At 41.5% G+C, this 25,995-nt stretch overlaps 1 protein-coding gene across 4 annotated transcripts in view; it reads left to right on the top strand.

Moving 5' to 3' along the window:
- TTC27 (tetratricopeptide repeat domain 27) overlaps nucleotides 1-25,995 on the top strand; it is a 129,353-nt gene that overhangs the window by 25,456 nt on the left and 77,902 nt on the right. For all 4 annotated transcript variants that reach the window (XM_080909710.1, XM_080909711.1, XM_080909712.1 and 1 more), the window contains 3 exons: nucleotides 3,925-3,991; nucleotides 17,262-17,375; nucleotides 25,180-25,275. In XM_080909710.1, the coding sequence (XP_080765836.1) occupies nucleotides 3,925-3,991; nucleotides 17,262-17,375; nucleotides 25,180-25,275 (277 nt within the window). The remainder of the gene's footprint in view (nucleotides 1-3,924; nucleotides 3,992-17,261; nucleotides 17,376-25,179; nucleotides 25,276-25,995) is intronic.

Here is a 25,995-nt window from a genome sequence, read left to right on the forward strand (position 1 = left end):
TGGTCCCCCGTCATCAATGGTCTTCCCTGTACAGTAGAAAGTGTGTGGCTTGTGTGGGTGGAGAATTCTTGGGCAGCAAATTAAAGGGTCAGAGGTTCAGAATCTATTGAGTGTGTAGCTCCTTCTCTTAGTCTTTGGTTATCTTAATCTTTGGGTGTAGATTTTCAATAAAATACTAAATAATAGGCGGGAATGATTATGTGTGAGAGATGCATGTAGAAGGAGAGGGGGTCTGTGAGCATTTCATAACAGTGCTCTACACAGGATTTCTCACCTGATGCTCACCTATTCACTGCCTATAGAAGGAGATCCCTTCCTTGTCCCCATAGGACTAGGTTACAGATGCACATGATCACAGCTGGCTTTTCTGTGGGTTGCTGGGATCTGAACTTAGGTTCTCATGCTTGCATGGCCGGCACTGTTCTGAATGCACACTTCTCCACCTGAGAATGACTATTTTGGCCTCCAAAGATGTGTGTATTATACATGTATAACATATATAATATTTAAATACAAATAAATATGTATGTGTGTGTATGCATATATATACATGACAGTTTCTCTGTGTAGCCCTGGCTGTCCTGAAACTCACTTGTATAGACCAGGATGGTCTTGAACTCAGAGATCCACCTGCTTCTACTACACAAGTGCTGGGGTTAAAGGTGTGGCTACCACCACCTGGCTATGCATATTTTGAAGGAAATTTATTTCTAATACTATAGAATTTTATGCTATCCGATGGAAATAGTTTTCTTTTATTCCTTTCATTTTTTTTTTTTTTTTTTTTTTTTTTTTTTTGTGATGACTGTGAAGGGTATCTTTTCCCTAATTTCTTTCTCCACATGTTTCTCTTTTTTTTTTCTTTAATGAAATGTTATTTATTTTTTAAAACTTTATTTTACAAAACAAAGATAAATGTACAGATTTTAAACATTTTTTGCTTAAAATTTTTTTGTCAGTACTGTTTTTTCAGATATTAAAATAATTTTTACATAAAACTATGTGAATATATTTTTTAGTCAGTACTTGAGTTTTTCAAGGGCTTGACAGTATGCATTGAAAACCTAATAGTTACAATGAGCGTAAAGTACATGCAAAACAAAATGCAACATGGAAATAGTCAAAGTCTTCTTGTTTTGTAAATATTTTTTTTGTTTTGTTTTCTTTATTTCTTGGATTTTATTCCTTTCTTAAAAAATGGCTGGATTATTGTTTTGTTGGTTTTTATTGATGGTTGTTTGGAAACGAGCCTCTGACGTTTGTCCTCTCAGTGCTTCCCTCCCTTACAGAGGAGATGGAAATCGATCTATTTTGAATGAGGTTTATCCTGCCTTCTGTGTTTTTAGTGTTCTTGTTCACATACAGAACACAGGCCCTTAGCATGGGAAGAACTGAGGGCTAAGTGGATGGTCTCTTGTTCTTATTCCTTTGTACTACAAACTAGAAATGTCGGAGAGAGACCGAGGGACAGAGACAACATGTTTATTGTGTGTTTTAAATTGTTTCATTCCCCCATTGATTTTGTTTTGTTGTGTAGGCCAGGTGTTTGGTACTCCCCAGAGGTTAAGGCCAGAGTAGATTTCATAGTAGGTTCTAGACCATCTAGAGCTACATATCAAGATCCTGCCTCCCAATAAACAAACAAACAAACAAACAAGCAAATAAATCAGTTGGGGGCTGGAGAGATTGCTCAGTGGTTTATGACGGGGTAAACAGCACTCGCTGTCACTCAGCACCAGGGTAAGGTGACCTACAACTGTCGGGGGATCTAATGCTTGTTTCCTTTGGCACTTGCACTCCTATGTACATCTACACATAAATAAAATACACATAGATAAATAAAGATAACAAAAGTAAACCTTAAGTAGGTTTAGTTAAAAGTTACCACATAAGCATTTTATGCTCATAAAATTTTTAAATAATAATGAACATTATAAGGAACTATTACTATTTTATAGGTTTATGTTTGCATACTTTTAAACTTTTATGTCTGTGTGAAAGACCCCCCCAGTTGGGGAAGCCCCTCACTCAAGTACTGGGAGAACCTATCTTGATGCAGTCAGGCAAGAGGTTTACTTAGGAGATCAGAGCTCTGAGGATGACACGTATCTCACGCAGAAGATAGAGGAGTCAACCCCGAACTCAAATGGGGAGAAGTATTTATAGGGAAAATCACATAAGCAGTTAACAACAGGCGCATAGCAATTTCATTAGTTTATTCAAATTGGCACACTGTCTATTTTGGACACGATTTAACTCTAGGCCACCCTATTTTAGGGCACGCTGACCTTCATACTTGTTTTTCTCAGGACTGCCGAACCAGACCTTATCGAGTCCAGATGGGTCTGCAGCTGGGCCATTTCTTTGAACATGTTATTTTGTTCTTAGCTTTGAGACATACTTGTCCTCTAGGCAGGGTCAATGGGGCCAACTTAAAATTTTAACTCTTTCATGTGTCCCATATGCACACCTGATGTCCATGGAGGTCAGAAGGGGTGTGGGATCCCTTAGAACTAGAGCTGTGGTTGTGAACCACATGTGCTGCTAGGAACAGAACCCGGGTCCTCAACAAGAGCAGCAGGCAGTCATAACCACTGACTGCAAATCTCCAGCCCTTTAAAATGATTGTTTTGAGATGGGGCCTTTGTAGCTCAGGCTAGCCTCACACTTGTAGCAGTCTTTCAGCATCAGCCTCCTGAGTGCTGAGGTTAGGGTGTGAGCCACCACACCTAATCATTCCTAATATGCATACCATTTACATGCAGAGTAATTCATGTAATATGTGAGTTTAAGTTACTTACTAAGCAGTAAAGAGGAAATGGTGAACTAGAGGACGTTCACCCTGTGCATCTTTTCCAAGTCTCCCTCTGTGCTCTCCGCAGAGAAAATGCTATCCTAAGTTTTACATTGTTACTTCTGTCCTTTAGCAACATGTTTACTCCTAAGTCTGTTTCCCTAGAGCTGAGGGCTGCCATTCACTTGCTTTCATGCTCGCTGTGGTTCCCGTGGTTTACTTCCTTTATTGTGTTTCTGTGGTTTGTCGCTTTAATCTGCAGCTGCAACTAAATTTATAAGGCAGCATTCTGCTGGGTGGACATGTCACAATTTGTCATTTTCTAGTTGGATGTTTTGATTCTTTCCAGTTTTCCTAGTACAGTGAATATTTTTGTATATCATTTCTGAGCCACACATTCATTGATTTTTGGGGTGGGTGCTGTATAATCTAGAATGGAATTACTGAGCTGGGGTATGTGAATGTTTGCCAAATGTTTGTGCTCATAGATCAGCATCTTAGAACGCCTGTTGTTCTACACTCGGGGACTTACAGATTTCAAGGTGTCTGGTTGTCATAACAACATATTTAGTAAATGGGAGTCAGTAGTTTCTACTGTCTTTGGTGAGTGACATAGCTTGGATTTCCCTTTTTCTTTTTTCTTTTTATTTATTTTATGTATGTGAGTACACTGATCTGTCTAAAGACACACCAGAAGAGGGCATCAGTTCTCATTACAGATGGTTGTGAGCCACCATGTGGCTGCTGGGATTTGAACTGAGGACCTCTGGAGGAGCAGTCAGTGCTCTCAACCGCTGAGCTGTCTCTCCAGTCCCGAATTTCCTTTTTTCTTTTACCACTTATTTTTGGAGGGTGCATGTAATAGCAAGCACATTGACTTGTTTAACCATCTTGTAGCCACTGGATTCCTTTGTTTTTCTAATAATAGAAATTATTTTGATATCAGCTGTTATATTTTCATAGTTTTATTATTGTCTTTTGAAAGTTTGTTTCAATACTTATATATATTGCGTAGCATTTTAGTATGTGACTTAAAATGTGTACTATAAGAAATAATGGTTTCTTTTAAGAGTTATTTTTAATTAGCTACAGCATGTATTTTAGGATTTTTTTTTGTTTTTAATTCAAAGCACAAATTTCCAGAAGAGCAACCCAGTTCATAAGCTAACGGAGGAGGAGCTACTGGCCTTCACATCGGTGAGTAAAGGCCTCACCCTGTCTAGTTCCTCCTTTTCCCTTGTAGATTATTTTGACTCTGGTGTGTCCTTGCTTAAGCTGAAAAAATTGCTAGCTAAGGAAATCAGGGGCACACATCCTGCCAGGTTTTAACCCACACATTCTTGCTGCTCCCTTAAGCAAGGTTCTTTTCTCTGTACTTGCTTAGATTTGAGGACAGTGACTAGATTCTTCTCTCTTCCTCCTCCCTCCCCTTTCTGTCACAGGGTCTCCTGTGTTACATGCATATAATGGATACTTAGGAGCTGTTTGTGGACTAATGAGAGCCTGAGAATCCATAAGTCTTAGGCAGAAAAGTGAGGGTCAGTTTTGATGTTTACATGGATGTCTTGACAAAGAGCTGTGAGCAGGAGCAGGAGAGCAGTGGTCAGGAAAGGAGGCCACTGGGAACATGGGTGCCTGTCAGTATTCCTTCACGTAGAATCAGCAGGACAGAAGGACAGATGGAGAAGTGTCTATGGGACTTGACAGGGTTTGTATTGCTGACCTAGAGCACTGTTTGTGGGAACTTTGTATAGTCACCTTATTACAGTTGAGTAAAGAGAGAAAATGACAGATCAGGACCCAGGCTGGAGAAGAACAGCAGCAAAATAGGAAGACGGGGAAATCGATGTTGGAAGATGTGACATCTAAGAGAAGTGTCAGAGAAGGTGGAAGATCACGTGCGATTGCCGTTGTGAGTGGAGAGGGTGCACATCTTTCCTTTTTAATGGGTCTCTCTAGATAGCTCTGGCTGTGCCGTAGTTTCCTATGTAGATCAGAATGGCTTTGAACTCAGAAATCTTACTGCTGCCTACTGAGTGCCAGGATTAAAGATGTGGGCACCACACCTTGCTTGGCACACAGTTTCTTGAATGAATCAAATTCCTTGTGATTCTGTCAAAGGCATTCTTATTACCAGGGGATCCCGAATTCCACTTTCTTTCTTCCTTTGCCATTTTCCAGATAAGACAAAAGAAAGAACTTTTCTCAGATAGAGAGAAAAGCTGGCTCGTTTGTACTGTGATAGGAGCTTTGCAGACTGTTCTTCCCACTCTGTCAGGTTAGATGCTAGTTGCTGGAGTCATCCGGGAGCCTGGGTTCTCTTCCCACTCTTCCCGTTCCTCAGCATCTTGGTTGGGTCTTACCATTATATTGTAGGCTTTACCTGACTAGGGAAGTGCCTTATTTATTAATGCATGCACTGAAAGAATTTTGCAAGCAAAGGGCAGCATTGTTTTCAATACATATAAAATAACTCAGTAACTATGAAATATTTACCATGCACAGGTTTCACTGAGGATACAATATTGGACAGTATCCTTTTTGTTCTAGAGTTCCAACTAATTTACACGACTATCTACAGACAAAGAGAACTTGATATTTAATTAGGTGCTGAAGAGGGCTATACAGTGGGGCGGATGGGTGCTGTGTAGTAAGGTGGTCTGGAATGTCTTAGTGGGAGGTGATTTGGAATACAGATCCTCCTCAAGTGGGGCAGAGGGGCAGGACATGAGGCTCGGGAGCGGCCATGAGAGGGGACAAGTGTCCAGGCATTGGGTGACTTGGAGGCTTGGGTCTTTACTGATCAGCTCTGATGGGTCAGGTGACAGGGATGTCCCCACTGGACTTTGTGGTAAGGTGAACAGCACTGACATGGTCATTTTGGGTTGCTCTCACACGCACTGCTGTGTGTCCTCCCCAGGTCCTGTGGAAACACTGCACCAGTTCACAAGCACAGTTCTTGTGAGGGAGGGAAGGCTTCCCTCCAGTCTTGTGGTTACATCTTCATCTGTTCTCATTTCTCTGTCATGAGGAATTGCAAGCTTGGGTAGCCATCACTCCCAGTGTGCAGTGAAGTCATGAATTCAACTTTCAGTCTTTACCCACAAGAACTGTTTGCCAAGTACTTTTCCTGCTCTCTCTTCTCCTTTGGCTCTCCTTCCAGTCAGCACTGGCCTGAGTACTGATCTCTTCTAATTTCTAAGACGTACTGCAGTGTGCTGGGGCTGTAGGTGTTCCTCTAGTATGCACAAAGCCTAGGCTCTTATTCCCAGGGGTGCTCGCCTGTGACTCTGCAGATGGAGTGAGGAGGGTCAGAAGGTCAAGGTCATGCTTAGCTACACAGTAAGTGGGGCCAGCTAAGGTGCACATGAGTTCTGTCTCCAAGAAAATCCAAACCAAACCCCCTACACACCAACTAGGAAGAGCTGCAGGGAACATGGGCACTGGGAGGGTCTCAGGACTCCATGAGGACTCTGGGCTCTGCACTGTCTCTTCTCCTTGTCTTGTCTCAACTGAAGCATGCACATACATGAGCAAAATTCAACTCTGTCCCCAACAGCTGTTCTCTGCATCTGTCCGGCCTTCTCTCACCTCCAGAATCAGTAACATGGTGACATGGTGACTCGGAAGTGGCCTTAGACCTTAAGGATGAGGGTTTATCTACATTGCTGTCCTCTTCTATCAGTAGCTTTGTACCCAGACTCAGTCAGTCAATAATTTAAAATATTTGAAAAAAGTGTGAATTGCTTATGTGCAGACCTTCTTGTCATTGTTCCCTCATAACACAGGAAGTAACAGCAAGAGATGCTTAGGAACGAGGATATGTGCTATTTGCAGATACCACCCACTTCATGTGAGGGACTTCTTTGGTATTTTCTATGGCATGCAGACCCAACTCTCCCAGAATCTGTGGAACTCCAGGTGTCTCTGAGACAAGATGTGCAGGCACCTTCAGGCACTGCCCCACTTCTGAGTGCTTCGCCTCGTTTGGCTGGGGTCGTTTTTGTTTATATGGCCACCAGCTGTGCAGCTACCTTCCTTCAGTAGACCTAACGTCCTAGCTTTGAAGGCTGAGCTCTCTTTTTGGTCTAGAGCAGGCTTCAGTGCCTTATTCCTGCTTGTTGCTCAGGAAGTGTGTCCAGACTAAGAGAACCAGCGAGGTGACAACCCAGGTGTTGGGCTGACTTCTGTTCTGTGCTCACAGTGCTCCGCTTCTCCCGTAACTTAGGTAGCACTGCATGGCAGTAAGGAGAGCTGAATTTTCCCATCCTCCCTCAACCGAAACCCTGCTTTTCAAACGGGGATTGTACATAAACATGCCCCACAGTGAGTAAAAGCAGGCATCCTTAGCATTCAGTGATGAGCCAAGCTTGCTGGTCCTTGGCTTGGAGGAGGGCGTATTGATTTCTGAGCAGCATGAGTGCAAACATGTTTGGAGCTGCCTGTGGACATGGAGAAGAAAGAGACGCAAGACAGAGCAGCACTGTCTTCCTGGATGTCCCTTCCATGCTCTGTGATCTGCCACCGAGACGATAAACTTCGGGGCATGAGATTCCTTTTTACATGTAAGAGCTATCCAATATAGAATATTTTTCAATATAAATTTTAATATCCTACAAAAGACTGGAAGTTGATGGAGGGAAAGTGACCATAGGTATTTGGCATTTGGTAAATACACATACACACACACCACACACACACACACACACACACACACACACACTGCTTTTTGAGGTAGGAGGTAGCCCCACACTCAAAACCCCCTTCCTTAGCCTCCTTACTTTTGGGATACTCTTTAGTTTCTAGAAACTGAGGATTTTTTTATAACTAAAATTAAAAAAACACTATTAATATTTATTGATGATTCTCAACTAAATAGTTGGTTTATGTTGGTTCTGTATTTTACTGACATTTAATGATTTGTCTAAAGTTTTCCAAAATAGCAATAAGATCTCTTTTTGTGGAGAAAATTTTGCCTGTGTTTTCATGTTGATGTGGCAGTTGGAAATATATGTGAGATAATTTTAAATTAAATTATTATTAAAATATTTTAGTAAGTATACAAGCTGGCAGGTTTCCTTATGACATTTTAATACATCCTTGAAGCTTGTCCTGGAAGCCATCTCTGTCCTAGTTTAAGACAGTCATTGTTTAGTGCTGTTTTTGAGAAATCCTGTCTACACATTTGTGAATCATAGTAAAAATCCCTTAGATTGTTTTAGAAAATGATTTCTGTTGTGTTGGCTTGATAATTTAAAATGAGCTGTGAAAGCTTCCTTATTTCCTTTCAGATGAGCCACATCAGTGACATTTGTAATGCTATTTTTTTTAAAAGATTCATTCATTCATTCATTCATTCATTCATTCATTTATTTATTTATTTATTCTTTCTGTATAAGTACACTGTAGCTATCTTCAGACACACCAGAAGAGGGTATCAGATCCCATTACAGATGGTTGTGAGCCACCATGTGGTTGTTGGGAATTGAACTCAAGACCTCTGGAAGAGCAGCCAGTGCTCTTAACTGCTGAGCCATCTCTCCAGCCCTCTATCTAGACCTATATTATTTAAGGTTAATTCACTTATCAAAATAGATCTACCTTTTAATATAGGTTTCTTTTTGACATAAGTACAACACAAAATATTCAACCTATTTCATGTATTAAATGGAGTCAATTTTAGAACAGACACCTAATGTGAAATTGTTTAGGGTTCACATTTATGATATTTATAATTTTTTGTGAGGTAAAAATAAGACTGTTTTTTCCAAGACTTAAGGAAATGTGTTAGCCAGGCTTGGTGGGATATGCTTTTAATCCCCAAACTTAGGAGACAGAGACAGGCAGATCTCTGAGTGAGCCAGCCTGGTCTGCTAAGTGAGGTCCAGGATAGCTAGGGCTACACAGAGAAACCCTGTCTTTAAAAAAACCGTGAGAGAGAGAAAGATACTGTTTAGAGCTGCAGTGAGGTATATTTTTCCTTGGCATTTAACATAGGCTATTGATGTTGAATATTGTTGAATCTCCATTTCTTTTCTGACAGGAATGGCCAGTAGGAAGATGGCCAAGATGAGTAAGTTATGTGGGCAGGAGGCTTGAATTTTAAAATAGTATAGGTTAATTGATTAAGTAAAGTGGAATTTTAATACATTAATAAACAAACCATTTTCAAGCGACTTCTTACATTAATGTACATAAGCAGCTAATTAGTATGTTAATGTACATAAACAGCTAATTAGTATGATTTAATTTTTTAAATCGATAAATGCTTTTTAAGTAGAAACTATTTTAGAAGAATTTAGAAAAGTTTTATATGTATATGTATATATATATCACATGTATTTATAGAATTATAAAAATATTTGATCCTTTTTGCTATTTGCATAACTAATCTGAAGGGGGAACTCTACAATTGCATATGGCTAGTCATTATTTTTTGAGTTGAAGACATGAGCAGGTTCTTTGGGACATGTCCATATAGTCTCTGTTGAGTTGTCTGCCTGTCTGCAGGTTTCAACCTGTGTCTTGCCCTAGAACTCTGATTCCTTATGCATCAGAAATTTCTAGGGTCCTTTGTGCTTTTAGTAGTGCCTTTCTTCTTGGAGATGCTGTGCTGTTGTCTTTAATAGCATTGGAAATAAGCAGAAACTAAGAAATAAAGGAATGTTAAGAGAAAAGCAGGGGAACAAAGAAGGGCCTTCAGTAATAAGGCACCCTGGGAGAACAGCCTTACTACAGAGCAGTATTCAGACACTGCCAGACTCTGAGAGGTAGGAGACGTGCCTGATGTTCTTCTCGATGACTTAGAGGTAGAGATCCATAGACACACAGAACCTGGGAGCTAGATTCAGGGACTGAAGCCTCTGCAGCAGGCAGCTGTGAGGGCTGGAGTCACAGGGGTGAGGTGAGCACTTTCAGAACTTTCCACTGAGCCAAGGCCTTCTGAGGCAAGTCACCTGAAATTCATGGTGCTGCCCAGCCTGGGGAAAGCATTCTAGTTCCGTATTAAAGTTGTGTCATGAGCTCACGCTTACAGCTGAACATGTGGAAGGGAAGGCAAGCGCTCAAATGTGCACTGAGTGTGCACAGCACCGAGTGTGCACAGCACTGGAAGCAGCCTACTAACTCTAAAGCTCCTGAAGAGGGGAGCTCACTGGTGACCGTCTGGCCAGCAGTACAGGGTGTTTAAGGAAAAGAGATGCATGCATTTCCTGTGCCTTATTAGACTTCCTCGGTTTTAGAAGGAAATTGTAACTTAAATAAATAATTTAAAAAGTAAACAATAGAATAAAAGGCTAACTGAGTTTGGCATCAGGAAACTGTATTGCAGATGTGCCTGACAGTCCATTTTTAAGATACCTGAGTGAGGCTTTCTTATGCAGTTGTGGACGTATGCAGGGTATTTAACAGTTACGGATGTTCACGGTGGCCAAAATCTGGAAGCAGACATTTATTGACAGGAGGAGAGACACTTAAATTGTGACTTTGTTGTGATTACAGTGCACCATGCAGCGGTAAGTTTACAGATGTGGCAAACTCAAGAGCTAGTCTGAGAAGCACGAATTTGCTTGGTCTTCTCTGTGACTTAGGGTTGCTTCATTTGCAAGTCTGCCTGCAGGGTAGGAGAAGTAAAGGCTTGAGCCTGGCACTCACCTTTATGGAATTTTAATTTAAGCCAGTTCAAATAAATTCACAAATTACTTGCCAATACCTGGAAGTTTGAGGAATGTGCAAATTTATAGAATAGATAAATCACCTACTTGCTGAGAAAATATTTAGGACTGAGCCATCAAAAGAGGCTTTGTTCTCTAGGGGAGGCTTTGAGGCTGGCCTTAAAGGGCAGATAGCTGGTTCAAGGTGCCATTCTGTAGAGGCAGGGTGGGAACTGTAAGTCAAGGACAGCCCTTAGGCCACATTTGGCAGTTCATTGAGGGCAGCTAGCAGGCTGAAAGAAAAAATAGGGCAGGACAGATTTGAAGTATTTCCACAGCAAAGATAGAGGTTTGGACTGCTGTTCCCTTTTCCCTGGGAATAATTTACTGCTTAACCTTGGGATTTTAAACTTACTGTCTTTGGTACTAGCTTAAAATAAATACTCTTTAAAGTAGATCATTTAAGGTGGGGTGATGATTCTGCTTTTCATAGCATTTCTTTGTTCTTTGCTTCCACGGTCAGCCTGACCTGAGTGGGCAGCATCCTTTTTGCCATAACATGACCAAATAATCTTGGGCCCAGCAAGGAGAGCTCAGAGCTTTGATTCGGAAAAAGCAGCTGTCTGAAAGCTCCTTTGTGTCCAAAGGACACACTGCCTGTCTGTTGGATAAAGATCTTAGTGACCTTTGAAGATAATTCAAAATGTGCAGTTAGAAGAGTGAAAAGGAATTTTGTTTTTAATAGAAACAGTATACCAAATCCTCTCTGATGGTGTTAAAATTCCTACTGCTTGTCTGAGGCATGAGAGGACTGTTGCAAACTGTAGGAAATTGTTAGGTGAATAAAATAAGTATTCGGGCATCCTGTGTACAATGTTTCAGCACCACCATCATTGTCTTGGTTTGGGCTGTATTGCTGGGAAGAGACATTATGACCTAAGCATCTCTTATAAATGAAAACATTTAGTTGGGGCTGGCTTACAGTTCTAGAGGTTCAGTCCATTATCATCATGCTTGGATACACGGCAGACTGGATGCTGGAGTAGTGAGAGTTCTGTGTCCTGAGCCAAAGGCAGCAAGGAGGGTACTGGGCAGAACTTGAGCATAGGAGGAGACTCAAAGCACAGCAACACAGTGACACGCTTCCTTCACCAAGGCCATACCTCCTAAGAGTGCCACTTCCATGGGCTGAGCATTCAAACACGTGAGTCTAGTGTGTGTTTATCTGTGTGTGTGTTCTCTCTCTCTTTGTGTGTGTGTGTGTGTGTGTGTCTGTCTGTCTGTCTGTCTGTCTGTCTGTGTATCTGTGTATATGCCTTGTTGGAATCAGAGGACAACTTTGAGGAGACATTTCTTTCCACTGTGGGTCCTGGGGACCTCACACTGTGAGGCTCTCAGGTCTCTTTTCCTTGTGGAGCCATCTCTCCTGCCTCTCACTGACTTTCATTTGTGTAGTCTTTGGCTCATTGGCCTGCCTCAAATGCAGAAAACCCCGTCATCTGTAAAGAGTGCTCCCTTCTGTCTCAGAGCATCTCTTTATACTTCTTGTCAAAGATTGCGGGGGTGGATTTGTTGTTTCATTACTCAACTGTGGTGACTGTGAAAAGCTAGGGCTATTGCTTATTGGGGAAAATTTGCCTAGCATGTTTGAGACCTAGGATTTGACCCTTAGCACCCTATAAGAGACAGCAAAACCAAACTAAGCACATTTGTAAACATGAATAAAAGAGATTACTAGCAGCTATTTCAATATTCACAAAGATACTAAGAGTCTATGAAAAATAATACACATGCTAAAGCCTATTGGTCCAGTAAATCACTTTTTGAAGATTTTGGTCACTGTAAATTGAGAACGAGAGAGAACATGTGTCTTAAAATAGAATGCAAGTGGTTTCTGTTTCCTTTTTATAAGCAAAAGTGGTGGAAAAACCAGCTTATATACAAGTATGGGGCTGCAAACAGACTAGGGTTCATTTGTATCTGTTCTAATTCCTTCTAAAAGTGAGGTTTGTTGGATACAAAATTGCTCAATGTGTTTGGTATGACATTTGGATTTTCAGTAGTATTTAGTGTGGCTGTATATTATCAGACTGCTAGTGTAAGGTTCATTTTTACACTCCTATTTTTTTCCAAGATCACATTTGTAGCAGCTTGATACGGAGAGCTGCCTTATGTACCAAGAGTAACCGGTTAGGTTCACAGGAGCAAGAAGTAGGAAGCTGGTTCCTCAGCCTTAGAAGAGGGAGGAAATGGGAGCTGATATTTATTCTACAGATTACAGTTGCACTTGAAGAAAATCTGGTTTGGTGATAAATTTTATGTTCTGTGTAATTTTTTTTTACCATAATTAAAAAAAATAAAAAGAAGAAAAGATACTATTTATAATAGTGTCAAAAATCCATCATATTTCTAGAAAATATATTTACCAAAATTTTGATAAGATCTCAGGAGTAAAATCTACAGAACATTCTGATAAAGACTTTATGCCAGGAGATGCACATTTGTTCACGGGTGATTCAGTATTTAACGTTTCTAGCTTCTCCAATCTAGTCTGCTTTGGTCAGTGCAGTTCCTGACAAAATCCCAGCAGTTGTATTTTGCTGTTTTTGTTTTTGTTTTTTTTTTTTTTTATGTGTGTGGTAGACCTAAGGAGGCCTTTAAAAACCTGATTTTCAGTTCATACAGAAAGGCAAAGGTGAAGAATTTCTTAGGTATCAGGAAGAGATCTGGAAGACCCATACCGTGGGAAGCTGTCTGACCTAGACAGTGCTTATGTAAATGTGGCACTTGAGTGGCAACCAGAGCACCAGCTGCCAGCCCTGAGAAATAGTGTCTTCTTGGCTCCACCCTGAACCAGACTGATGGAGAACTCTGGGGCTGAGGCCAAGGGATGTGGGTTCCAGCACACCTTCTGGTCGTTTTTTATGTGCTTGAAAGCCTGGGAAACATTGAATTAAGATGTTTGGACATAGGAGATAGGAAGCTGCCAGTGGGGCAGATGGTTTTGAGAGAGCCATTCCGATGTGGTTTGCTAGATTTATGATGGGGCAGGTATCGCAACACTTTCCGTTCAGTGGCTCTGGATAATTTATATGTCCATATGGAGAACAGGGATCTCACCCCCAGGTCATGCCACATAAAAAAATCAATTATATATATCTGCTATATAAAAATAGAAGGCTAAACCATAAAGCCAGAGAGGTTGACTATAGATGAGACCTTAGGAGAGTGGAACAGGCTAATAAAGTATAAAAATGATAACTGGACTGTATTAATAACGAGCATTTGTTTCAGTAGTAGGGATGACCCCAAGCCTCAGGCATGACATTATAAGCCACTGAGCTCCACGTGCAGCCCGAGTCTTTTCCTTTGGGCACCTGAGCAAGCTTTTCTCAGCTATTTTCTGCCACCTCCATTGAACCCTGAACAGTAAAGAGCCATGAGATAGTCAGTAATACGGAATCTAAAGTAACAGAATTCAACTTCAAGATACAGATAAGTAAAGTTCAACAAAGGAAAGAATGGGCTCAAGATGTTATTGGGATTTTGGAAGTGGAATTAGATAAAGTCAGCTAAATTTCGTCCGTTTTCCCTCCTTAGGAATAGGATATGTTAGCCTTTGATTCCATTTATTTATGGGGGATAAGCCATGGCTAGAAAACTAGGGAGACTCAGGCTAGTTTAGGAAAGAATTTGTTTTTTAGATAAAGTAAAGGGTCTCATGGAGCTCAGGCTGACCTTGAACTCCCGAGCCTTCTGCCTCCTCCTAAGTGCTAGGATTGCAGGTGTGCGCTGTTTCTCTTGGTGTGTATGGTACTGGAGCTCAAACTGCCAGTATCATGGATGCTAGGCCCGCACTCTGCCAACTCGTCCCTTTACAAAGGAGCTTAAATTATTTGGAGCCTTTTTGTATGTCATTTGCCGCAGAATAAATGGAATTTTATAAACATACACGTACACACACACACACACACACACACACACACACACACACACACACACACACACATCTGAAAGCATTCTTAGATCAGCTCCTATTATTTAGATGAGAAGAATCAGGCCTCAGAGTGGCAGACATCTTTCTCTTTCTCAGGGGAGCTGTTGGCAGAGTTTGGACTGGTAGCTTTTGAAGCTTCCCCTATTTCTATTGACACATCAGTTGATGTGTTCATCATGTAGGGCTTGTTAGTGAACTGTAGTGTTGAGATTTGGTGGGTATTTATATCTGTCACCTTTAGAAGACACTGTCTCACAGTTAGCTAGTGTCTGGTTCTATGGCTTTTGAAATTCTTTGGCCCCCTTTCTTACAGTATTCCCCGAGCCTTAGGTAGGTAGTGTTTTAGATGTCCCAGTTGGGGATGGTATCTCTCTGATCGTTTATTCTCGGTGTTTCGCCTGGTTTTGGATCTCTGTACTAGCTTCATCTGCTGCAATAGTGAAGCTTGTTTGGGGAGGGTGAGAGCTACACTTGTCTGTGAGTATGAGGATAAGTTTTTGAGCACATTTAGAAACTGTATTGGTTTAGGAAAATTGGTTTAGCAGGTTCTCTAGGTCTGTGACCTCTCTAGGTACATGTAGTTTGCTAGGTTTACAGTATCAGACATGAATCCCTACCTGTTGACTGGGCTATGGTTTTATAAACACCACCATTGTTAAATTACACCTGTGTATACTTTACCCTAAAGAAGACAAGCAATGCCCCATTTGTTCCTTTATGCTTCCACGTGTACCTGTAGTGTGCCAGGCAGGGTGCAAGTCACAGGCCAGTCACAGAAGTCGAATTCTTCTCTGAACCAAACTGGGTGCAGCAACGGAGACTCCCTGTGTGAAGGTGGAGTCCCTTAGATAAGGCCATCCAGACTTGCTGACAGGGAGCTATGAAGCTGTGGCCAGTCCAGATGTGGACTGTGGGGGGGTCATGATTTCTAAGGTTCTCAGTGGAGTGGAATTTCAAGCAGTGATTCTGTCAGCATCTAGTGAAGACTGAACCACTTTTCCCCATAGGCTTGATTTTTTTTTTTTTTAAAGCAGTGGCTTACCGGCTACCTGCTGCCAAGGCAATGGGCTGCTCTCACTGTTGGTCTCGATTGCAGATGTGTAAATGTAATTCTCTGCATGTGTATGAAGAGTGCTTTCTTCTTCTTCTCTTGTGTTGCACAGCACCACACTCTGGAGGTGTTTGGAGAATGATTACCTTCTTCAGTGACATTGTTATCTGGTCTGTTCCTTTCTCAAAGCCTTTAAAATATCTATTTGTCAGGCGGCATTTTGTTTTCAGTGTTCAGTGCGAATGTTTTTCTGGACGAACACATCAAAGTTGAAGGCGGACCTCTGTTGTCACACCTGTGTAGGGTATGGTCTGATTTGGTTGCTTATCTGAGACAAAACTTCATCTGTACTAATCATTGAGAATTGTTGCATCCCTGAGCTTCTGTTTGCACACACAGTTGTTGGCAAACTGATGGGAAATCCCATAAAATGAGAGAGTTGTTTGGGACAAAATACTATCAGCTTTGTTGGTGTCTTCATTTTCTTAATTGTAGGGAGAGTGGTCTAGATTAAGGGTTAAAATTCAGGTGTTTTGAAACTAGAAAGGGGCGGAAATGAGAACAGAGGCAGAGATGTTTAATGAGGGGAGGAAGGACTGTGAGATCTATGTGATAAGATGTAGAATGGGGACTCTCTTTGGGAAGAAGGGGAGCAGCTAGAGGAATCTGAGGCCATCTGTGAGAACAGTGGACAGAAACCAACGAGAAGAAACTATAATTGCACACATGTGTGGAAACACTGGTGAAACTCATTATTTGATGTTAACCTAAAAAGTTAGGGTTTTTGGTTTTTTTGTTTGTTTAATGAAAGGAAATAAAAGGCAAAGCCACTCCTGAGCAGGGTCAAGTGGCCAGTGAGGCAAGCAGGTAAAGTGAGAAGTTCTAAGGACTTTGGTGTTATTAATGAACATTGTGAGTTATGGATAAATTCGCCATAAGACAAACTTGCGTTATTTTAACCTAATAGTTCTTAAAATTGGTTGTGCTTAATCATTACCTAAGGAGTATGTAAAGATGCCCAAATTCTTTCTTCTTGGAAATCTATTTACTTTTAAAGTTGTAAATACTTCCCAGGTGCCTCTAATGTGGTGCTAGGCTGTGGATGACTAATTGGACTGTAGCTAGGGTGCTTCACACAGCTGCTTTCTACAGACAAGCAAATGCTTGTTGAGAAGCAGCCAACACACAACGGTGAAGGATGGCATCAACTCAGATAGATACATAAACCCCTGGTTTGGAAGGAGCTTTAGTGAAGGCTGCTGTTGGCATGACCACCCAAGGACAGTTGTGCATTCCCCATTGACCTCTGAGAGACTGTAAAGTGTTCCCAAACAGCCCCATTTACTACTTTACACTGTGTTCCTCAAAATTTTTACTTTGTTTTTTAGCACTGCTGGTTATTTTCAAAGTTTCTGCCGGAGTTCAGTTTGAGGGCTGGCATGGCTTTCTCTGGGTTAGGTTTCAGCATGTGCACATTTTAACTTTCATTGGTGGTGAGTTTTTCTTAGGATGCCCTCTTTAGGAAAGCATTTTATCCGAAGTTAGGCCCTCTTAACGTTCGGGACTCCTTACTGTAACCACAGCTAAAAGGATTCTCCTACATTAAAAATAGTGTCCTATATATAAGTTGAAAAAGAGATGGGCCCTTTGCCTGCTTAAGGGGTCAAATCTGCATTTTGCTGCATTGTGGTTTTGGGGGTGGGTACCTCTAAGAGCTGCATCTCTGAATGACCCCTTCTTTCTCTGCCCTCTCCTTTCTTCCATCAGTGTTTACTTTCACAACCAAAGTTCTGGGCCATTCAGACATCAGCCTTGATCCTGCGGACAAAGCTCGAGAGAGGAAGCGCACGGCGAGTGGAGCGGGCATTGAGGCAGACCCAGGTACGGACTCCTTCCTTTGCTTGTTCATGTGGCTCCTGATGTGCCCATAAGAAAATAAAGACAGAGGGGGTATGGGAGAAGGGGTGTCGTGGGCCCGTGCTGAGGCATCCCTTTCCTCCTGAGGGACCAGCCACACAACTGTATAGTACACAATAGAGTTTATCCAGGGCATGGGGAGGGAAGCTAAGAGGCAGAGAGAGGTGGAGAGTAGGAGAGAAGTGCCATGAGCACTTGGAGAGGGGGAAAGGGAATGGAGAAGGGAATGGGGGGGGGGGGAGGGCGAAGGGACCGAGCAGGAGCAGGAAAGCAAGAGAGAAGAGGGGGCAAACAGCCCCTTTTATATGCCTGGCTGTTGGCAGGTAACTGTGAGGCGGAGCTTAGTCAAAATGCTAACAGCACTTGGAAGAACGGGATATGGTCTGTGTTCCACTCACATTTCACTGTTATATAGGTTACAGGCTTTAGAATTTGGCCATAAAGTGCAGATTTGTCACTTTGGTTTGTAGCTTTGTGACCTTAGCAATTAACCTCTGTGATCCTGAATCATGTATCCATGCCGGCCCAAACTCACTGTGCTTTGAAGAGTAAACTCCTAATCCTCCCAGGTCCACGCCTAGCTTGGTTTCAGATATTCCATCTTTGTGAGAGGCTGAGAGCTTGCTGGTTGGGGGGCGGGGGGGCGGTTCTGTTACTCAGCTGCAGTCTGCTTTACCTCAGCTCACTTGAGGGACACAGTTAGAGTTGCCATTTCTGCCTCTGCAGGGCAGTACTTGAGGAGAAAAATCCTTTTTTATTTCCCCACCTCCCAAGTTTTGGAAATAGCGAGCTCATGTGACAGGGTGATTCTGTGGTCTAATTTGCTGCTGTTGTTGAGCCACTTAGCTCATGCTCTGAACTTTTGCCAGTTTCTCTGATTCACAGTGTAGTGAGTGGTGTTTGTTGAAATTACTACATCTCTCAAGAGTAAGGAAATGATTTAAAATAACAAATGTATATATAAAACAATGGTTTTTATAAAACTTTTAATTTCTGTAAAAATTGGTGTCCTTCCAACACTGTACGGTGGTAAATGATGAGCTGGTAAAGCGGAGGGGACAGGGAGCGCTTCAGAAGAGGCTCTAAGGGAAAAGCTCAATTACGTCCTATTCCTGTTAGAAGAAATGCAGGTGTGCTGACGTCAGGCCACTTGCTCAGATTTGTCTGGCTGGTTACTGACAGTTTGTATGGGCCGTACCTTAGTTATAAGTAGTTATATTGGGGGCTCCAGTGACAGGCCCTAAATCATAGAGCACCTTTAAGTGACATATGCCAAAAATATGAAGGTAAATAACCAAAGATTCTAAAAGCCACAAGGGAGAGAGAACTACAAACTCAGGACAAGCTATTAAAACACTGCATCCCATGAAATCTTCTAGGCTTAGTTCCATAACTGTTGTCTCTTCAGGTTAAGAGAATATGTGATGATCTAGATGGTGCTTGTGGAAGTCCTGTTTTCTGTAATGCTGTGGAATCACAGTTGTCAGTAGCTCTGGTGGTTTGAATAAGAATGGCCCTCATAGTTCATGTATTTGAATGCTTAGTCTCCTTGGAATGGCACAATTTGAAAGGATTAGCAGGATTAAGAGGTATGACTGTATTGGAATAAATATGTCACTGGGAGTGAACTTTGATGTTTCAAAGCCCAAGATGTAGTAGTTGTCAGCTGCTGCTTTGTCAGATGCCTCCTGTCATGATAATGATGGGCTTAACCTCCGAAAATGTAAGCAAGCGCCCAAGTAGATGCTTTCTTTTATAAGAATCGTCTCAGTCATGGTTCTTACTGATTTAGAGCAGTCACTAAGTCATGGTTCTTACTGATAGAACAGTCACTAAGTCATGGTTCTTACTGATCTAGAACAGTCGCTAAGTCATGGTTCTTACTGATCTAGAGCAGTCGCTAAGTCATGGTTCTTACTGATAGAACAGTCACTAAGTCATGGTTCTTACTGATCTAGAACAGTCACTAAGTCATGGTTCTTACTGATCTAGAACAGTCGCTAAGTCATGGTTCTTACTGATCTAGAACAGTCGCTAAGTCATGGTTCTTACTGATAGAACAGTCACTAAGTCATGGTTCTTACTGATCTAGAGCAGTCACTAAGTCATGGTTCTTACTGATCTAGAACAGTCGCTAAGTCATGGTTCTTACTGATCTAGAGCAGTCGCTAAGTCATGGTTCTTACTGATCTAGAACAGTCACTAAGTCATGGTTCTTACTGATCTAGAGCAGTCACTAAGTCATGGTTCTTACTGATCTAGAGCAGTCGCTAAGTCATGGTTCTTACTGATCTAGAACAGTCGCTAAGTCATGGTTCTTACTGATCTAGAACAGTCGCTAAGTCATGGTTCTTACTGATCTAGAGCAGTCACTAAGTCATGGTTCTTACTGATCTAGAATAGTCACTAAGACAGTAGTCAGATCCCACCTTTTTTTTTAAAGTATAGTCTTTTCTATTGTTATTCAGCTTTTTCTTCCTCATGGGAATAGATTTTGGGGGGAGGTATTTCTTACATATTTTTGTTTTTTCTTTTGAAAACTATTCAGATCCCATTTTTTTCCTGTTTTTTGAATAGGTCATTTACATTTTTAAGTTTTGGGGTTTTTGTTTGTTTTTGTTTCGTTTTACATATTCTGGTTATTGATTCTCTATTAGATGAAAGGTAACAGAGTTTCTCCCTTTCTGTACGTTTCCTCTTTGCTCGCCTGATTGCTTTTTATTGGTGCAGAAGAATTTTGGTTATATGAAATCCCATTTGTTAATTTTTGGTGAATGGGGTCCTATTCAGAAAATCTTTTCCTATACCTATATCCTGTAGGGTATGCCTTGGTTTTCCTCTAGCAGTTTCAGGTTCCATATTTAGATCTTTGGTCCATTTTGAGTTCGTTTTCATATGCAGTGATGGATACAGGCTAATTTCACTCTTAATGTAGACTAGACATCCATTTCTCCCAGCACCATTTGTTGAAGATGCTGCCTTTTCTCCGGTGTTTGTTTTTTGGCATCTTTGTCAAGTATTCCACAGTTGTAGTTATGACTACTCATGCATGGTCTTCAATCTTGTTCTATCCAGCTTAATGTGGTGATTATAGTACATGAAAACCAAATTTCTTATAGTCTCTCAGAAGTTTTGAAAATTCAAAGGGACTTGAAGTCAGAAATTTTAAGAGTACTGACCCAAGGTGTGGCTAAGGAAGTTGGTATCAGTGTGGCCCCAGGCTTCCTCAAGCTCCTCTTAGTCTGTCTGTCTTCACTGAGAAGTATGTAGGGGAGCCCCAGCTCTTCCAGCTCCCATCAACAACAGCAACAGAACAGCTTACTGACTTTGGGTCCTGATTTCTGTGTTATGGGATTTGAATGTAATAAAGAATGGTCAAATGCAGTTCCAGTGTTCCTCCAGCAAGAAACTGCTTTTCATTTCAGTCTGGTCATTGTCCAGGTAGAGATGATACAAGCCTTTGGGGAAACTGTCTGATCACTCGCCTGCTCCGCCTGCTCCGTAGTCCTGGGATTTTTACCTGGCTTTCTATTTCTCACAGGTGCTGCTTTCTAATTGTTATGTACTACTGGCTTAGCATAGTTTAAGGATGCTGTTGGAGCTTAGTAGATCTCATTTCTAATTCTCCTTCCCACAGAGACTTTTATTTTCCTTGGGAGTCTGAAGTAGCAGTCTACTTGACTGCTTGATTTGTAAATCACTGTTGAGTTCAGGCTTCTGTCAAAAAAAAAAAAAAAAAAAAAGAAAAGAAAAAAAGAAAGAAAGCTGTTCCACCTGATTGTTAATATATTTAGTTAAGTACATACTTTTAAATTTTAAAATGAGTTCTGTCCTGCATACACAGATATTACAAGGATTGCACAACAAAGCAAATCAAAGGTGATGCGGCACGTGCTCAATCAGACCTTTTAGATTATCAGCTAGTCTCCATTGGCTCTTCAGCAAGTCTTTGATATCCTTCTAGTGAGAATGTATTGCTTTCAGTGACAGGAAAGGCGCTTTGGGATCAGCTCTGCTCCTTTGAAGATGTGTGTCCATACTCTGAGATGCAAGCACATGATTTAAATCATACCAGACCTTGTGCAAAATTGTCTTCCATACTAAATCATTCTCTGTGCTCACTTTTAGTTTTAGTCTTGACCTTCTGTAGGCTTTTCTGGGAAATTCTTTACTGAGAACAGCACTAAAAGGGAGAGACACGCCTTTGATTCTGCACCTTCATTCGCTCTGAGCCATGAGACTGCAGCTCCTGGAGATGTGGGCATTGTTATTATTGCTCGGTGGCCAGGATTCCATCTGTACAACGGCTTTGCTTTTAGAGGGAGTTTAGGAGAAATGCCCCTAAAATTGAAGCTGAGCAGGTAGAGTACTGTGTATGTATAGCCCAGCATTCGGGAAGGCTGACAGGAGGAGGCTAGAAAGTCTGAGATCTGCTGGGTCACCTCTGGTCTGTGAGGAGACCTCACTTTTGGACCCTGGCTTTGCTCCCAGAGAATATGCATGATAACTGGTACTGACAACCAACAGTGCTTCTTATGTGTCTGAAATGAAGGCTGTTGGGGACGGGAGACGGGACTGAGTGGTTGAGGGCACTTGTTGCTCTTGCAGATGACCCACTGCGATTCCTTGTACCCACATGGTGGCTCATAACCACTACATGGGGTCTGATGCCTCTGAGCTCTGCAGGCAGGAGGCACACAAGCGGTATCCATGAAAGGCAGAACACTCTTACTAAACAAATAAAGCTACAGAAATTAAGACAGATTTAAAACAACCACAAAACTACAAAGCTTTGATGAGAACACCTTCCTTGTAGATTTGCTGAAGGGGCAAGAACAATTTATAAAATCCTTTCATAGGTAAATGCCAGTGAGGTTGAATGATCTTTTCTTTGTGGGTAGACATGGAAGAGTATTCAGGTCATTGGTAATATCAGCTCTGCTCTTCCTATTGACTGTGCCTGTGAGGATTCCAGTTCATTTGGCTATGGCAGAATTATCTCAGAACGTGCTAAAAATTAACTTGCTCTGTAAAATCTAGTAACCCATAGTAACCGACGGTTGCCATCCAGGGCCATTGGCTCAGAGACTCCACACCCACCCCGTGTGATGCCACCAGCTGGAGATTGAGTGTGCAAACACATATGCCTATCTCTGGAAGACATTTCACTCAAACAGTGGCAGGATTTTGTTAGGAAGTGTTAGTAAATTAGCAAGTCAAAAGGAGGGACTAGCAGGTTCCTGGCACCCTTTTTTGTCTGTTAGTGTAATGTCCTTAATTTTAGTGGTAGTAAACATTACTTAGGTGATTGTCAGGCTTGAGATAGCAAAACATAAATTCTGTGCAGGAGAGAAGTACCTAGACGCCAAATTAATCTTTATTACAAGTGGGGCCAGTTCAGCTCTTGTAGGGAAATCAATGAGTGGTTCTCAACCTGTGCAGGGGCTGCATATCAGGTCTTCACATTATGTTTGTAACAGTAGGAACATTACAGTTTCGAAGTAACAGCAACAGTGATTTTATGGTGGGGGTCAGCACAACATGAGGAGCTGTATTAAAGGGTCTCAGCATTAGGAAGTTTGAGGAGCACAGTTGACTCTGTTCTATTTGGTGGTCTTTGCTTCTTCAGAGAGCATCAAGTACATCAGACATAGACACCTGTAGGTCATCAGAAATATCTGAAATGGACAAAAGATTGATTATTAATAAACCATGAACTGCTTTCTGAGTAGTTCATGGCATCTCATCATATCACCAAACAGCATGGATTTAGTTTGAAAATAAAATTTTACACATAACTATGACTTGGTAACTTGTATATGTTACTTTTAGATTTTAGATTTATTAAGTAAAAGCTATTTTTTCTTTTTGAAAAAAAAAAAAGGCCAATCTTTTGACATGAAGTCATTCTGTGGTCTTTATGTATTGTGACCATATGTCTTCAGCCAGAAGTTGCTATTCTTTTCTCTCCCCCCCTCCCCCCAGTGAAACAGCCTGGGTAGAGCATGCAACCTTTTTGCTATTAAGTTTCTATGAAGCAAGGCCAGGAAGCTTTGTCCAAGATAGTTGAGGAGTGTGATTATGTCTCAATTTGTTCTGATGGACTTGATTGAATAGTGTCTTGGGCTGTCCAAGAAGTGATGTGTACATTTGTTCTGACACGTGAACTTGTTCTGTGAGACCAGCAGCTAACGAGTGTGTGTCGTCCCCAGCACTGGCCTGTGCTCTGCTCTGTGCTGCTTACTGTTCTCACCCTCCCCAATACAGTAGGGATTGCTTTTGTCTCCAGGTTTCGGGAGTTGTTAGCTCACTGTGGCAGGGAAGGTGTAGTGAGAACAACTTAGTCTGTGTTGCTGGACGCTTCAGGCAGCGAGGCAGTTCTCATTGGCCAATCAGAGTCCTCTGGTCAGAATTAAAGGTAGACACCCTCAGGAAGTCGCTTCTGTGCTGCTCGCTTGCACTATTGACCCCAGAGGCTCTGCAGCCTCCCAGGATTGTCCCCGCCACAGCTGGGGACCAAGTGCACACACACATCAGCCTTTGGGGGACATTTCATATCTAATCATGGCAGGATTTTGTCAGGATGTTTTAGATTCCTGTCCTTATCTTTCTTCTGAGGAGATTTATTATTGATTCTTAAATTTATTTTAAATCTTAAATTTAATTTTGTAAAAATTTTGTAAAAAAGGTGACTTGGAAGAAGATACAAGTATAATACAGCAGTAATGTATATATTAATACCATATGCTGGTGTGTGCCACTGTCACATGGTGCTCTGCCACCTTCAAATACAGGAAGGACATTGCCCTGTGTAACAGTTTGTGTGTTAGAGTCAGAAAATTAAGAAAAATATGTTAAGCCCAGTGTGGTGACACATGCCTTTAGCCCTGTTACTCACAGGCAGAAGCAACTGGATCTACATACAGAGCAAGCCAGGGTACACAGAGAAACCCTGTCTTGAGGTGTCTCTTCCCCCATCCCCCGTCCGCCTCCAAAAAGAAAGTCTGATGCTAGAAAAGGCCTGTGTGGTACAAACCTAATGACTGTGGTAATGGAGCTGCTGTCCATGTGTTTGTCTAGGATTCAAACTATGTCTGTATTCAGCGACATTTTATGTGTGAGCTTTTGAGGGCTGGGCACTTGATACTATATGGTGGCAGCTTAGACTCTGCAGTTGGCCTGGGTTCCTGCTTTCAAAGAGCCATCTTGGTCATCTCATCTGCTGCTTGATGTAGTCTGTGGGAGCTGCTTTTCATTACCAGGTTAGGAATTTCAGAACTTCATAGGAGTTCTTCAGCTGCATAGCTTGCCTGCCCACTGCACCACACAGATGGTCTTTGTGAATGGATGCCCACCCTTACATCTCTTGCTGAAGAATGAAAAGTACTTGTTTGCGACTGGATAGACCTGCTGTTTCTCATTATTTTATTCCTGAGGGGGGGAACCCCCAAATTTGCCATATAGTTTACTCTGTCATTGACGTTGGAGAGTGACATTATCAAAATGCCTTTATGTTGGAGATAATACAGTAGAGGACAATTTCCTTAGAGAAAATGAAAATTTTTAGTAATAATGCTGGTTCTTTGAAAGATTTACTATAAGAAATTTAATTTAAAAAATTAAACATAAAGAAACTTCATACATCTCTAACCTTGACAATGACTTAAGTTCTTTGTTATCTATATGTGCATTTAAATAACTTTATAATTAGAACTTGTCTACATTAGGAATTATGCATACAGATTATGACTTTATATATGTTCTTTAGGCTCTTGCAGACCAGTTTGAAGATAAAACCACATCTGTCCTGGAGCGTCTGAAGATTTTTCACTGCTGTCAAGTACCCCCTCACTGGGCTCTTCAGGTACTTCTGTTTGTCTTTGATAGGAAAATACCCTGAATTAGAAAAGAAAATACATCAGAAAGGGATGACTTAAATGTAGTTTTTGAATTTTTAAAATTTTCACTGAAATTAATAAAAGCAGTTGGGGATTGCAGTTATTTCAAATTGCTGTTTTGATTAAAATGGTAGTAAATTTATAAATGTTTTGGAATAGTTTTATATGGGTAGTAGATAGAATCCTAGAAATTAAGATAGAAGAACATACATGCATTGTTTTTCTTTTCATGAGTTGCAGTTTATTAAGAGAAGGTTGTAATATCGATACAAGCATAGGTAGGTGTCCAAGGGGAGAGAATGGGAGGAGGGAGAAAGAGTTAGCTGAGGAGAGAGAGTGTGTTAGCTGAGGAGAGAGAGTGTGTTAGCTGAGGAGAGTGTGTTAGCTGAGGAGAGTGTGTTAGCTGAGGAGAGAGAGTGTGTTAGCTGAGGAGAGAGAGTGTGTGTGTGTTACCTGAGGAGAGAGTGTGTTAGCTAAGGAGAGAGAGTGTGTGTTAGCTGAGGAGAGTGTGTTAGCTGAGGAGAGACAGTGTGTTAGCTGAGGAGAGAGAGTGTGTGTTAGCTGAGGAGAGAGAGTGTGTTAGCTAAGGAGAGAGAGTGTGTGTTAGCTGAGGAGAGAGAATGTGTGTTAGCTGAGGAGAGACAGTGTGTTAGCTGAGGAGAGAGAATGTGTGTTAGCTGAGGAGA

The sequence above is a fragment of the Micromys minutus genome (genome assembly GCF_963924665.1).
Source record: "Micromys minutus genome assembly, chromosome: 1".
Lineage (NCBI taxonomy): Eukaryota > Metazoa > Chordata > Mammalia > Rodentia > Muridae > Micromys > Micromys minutus.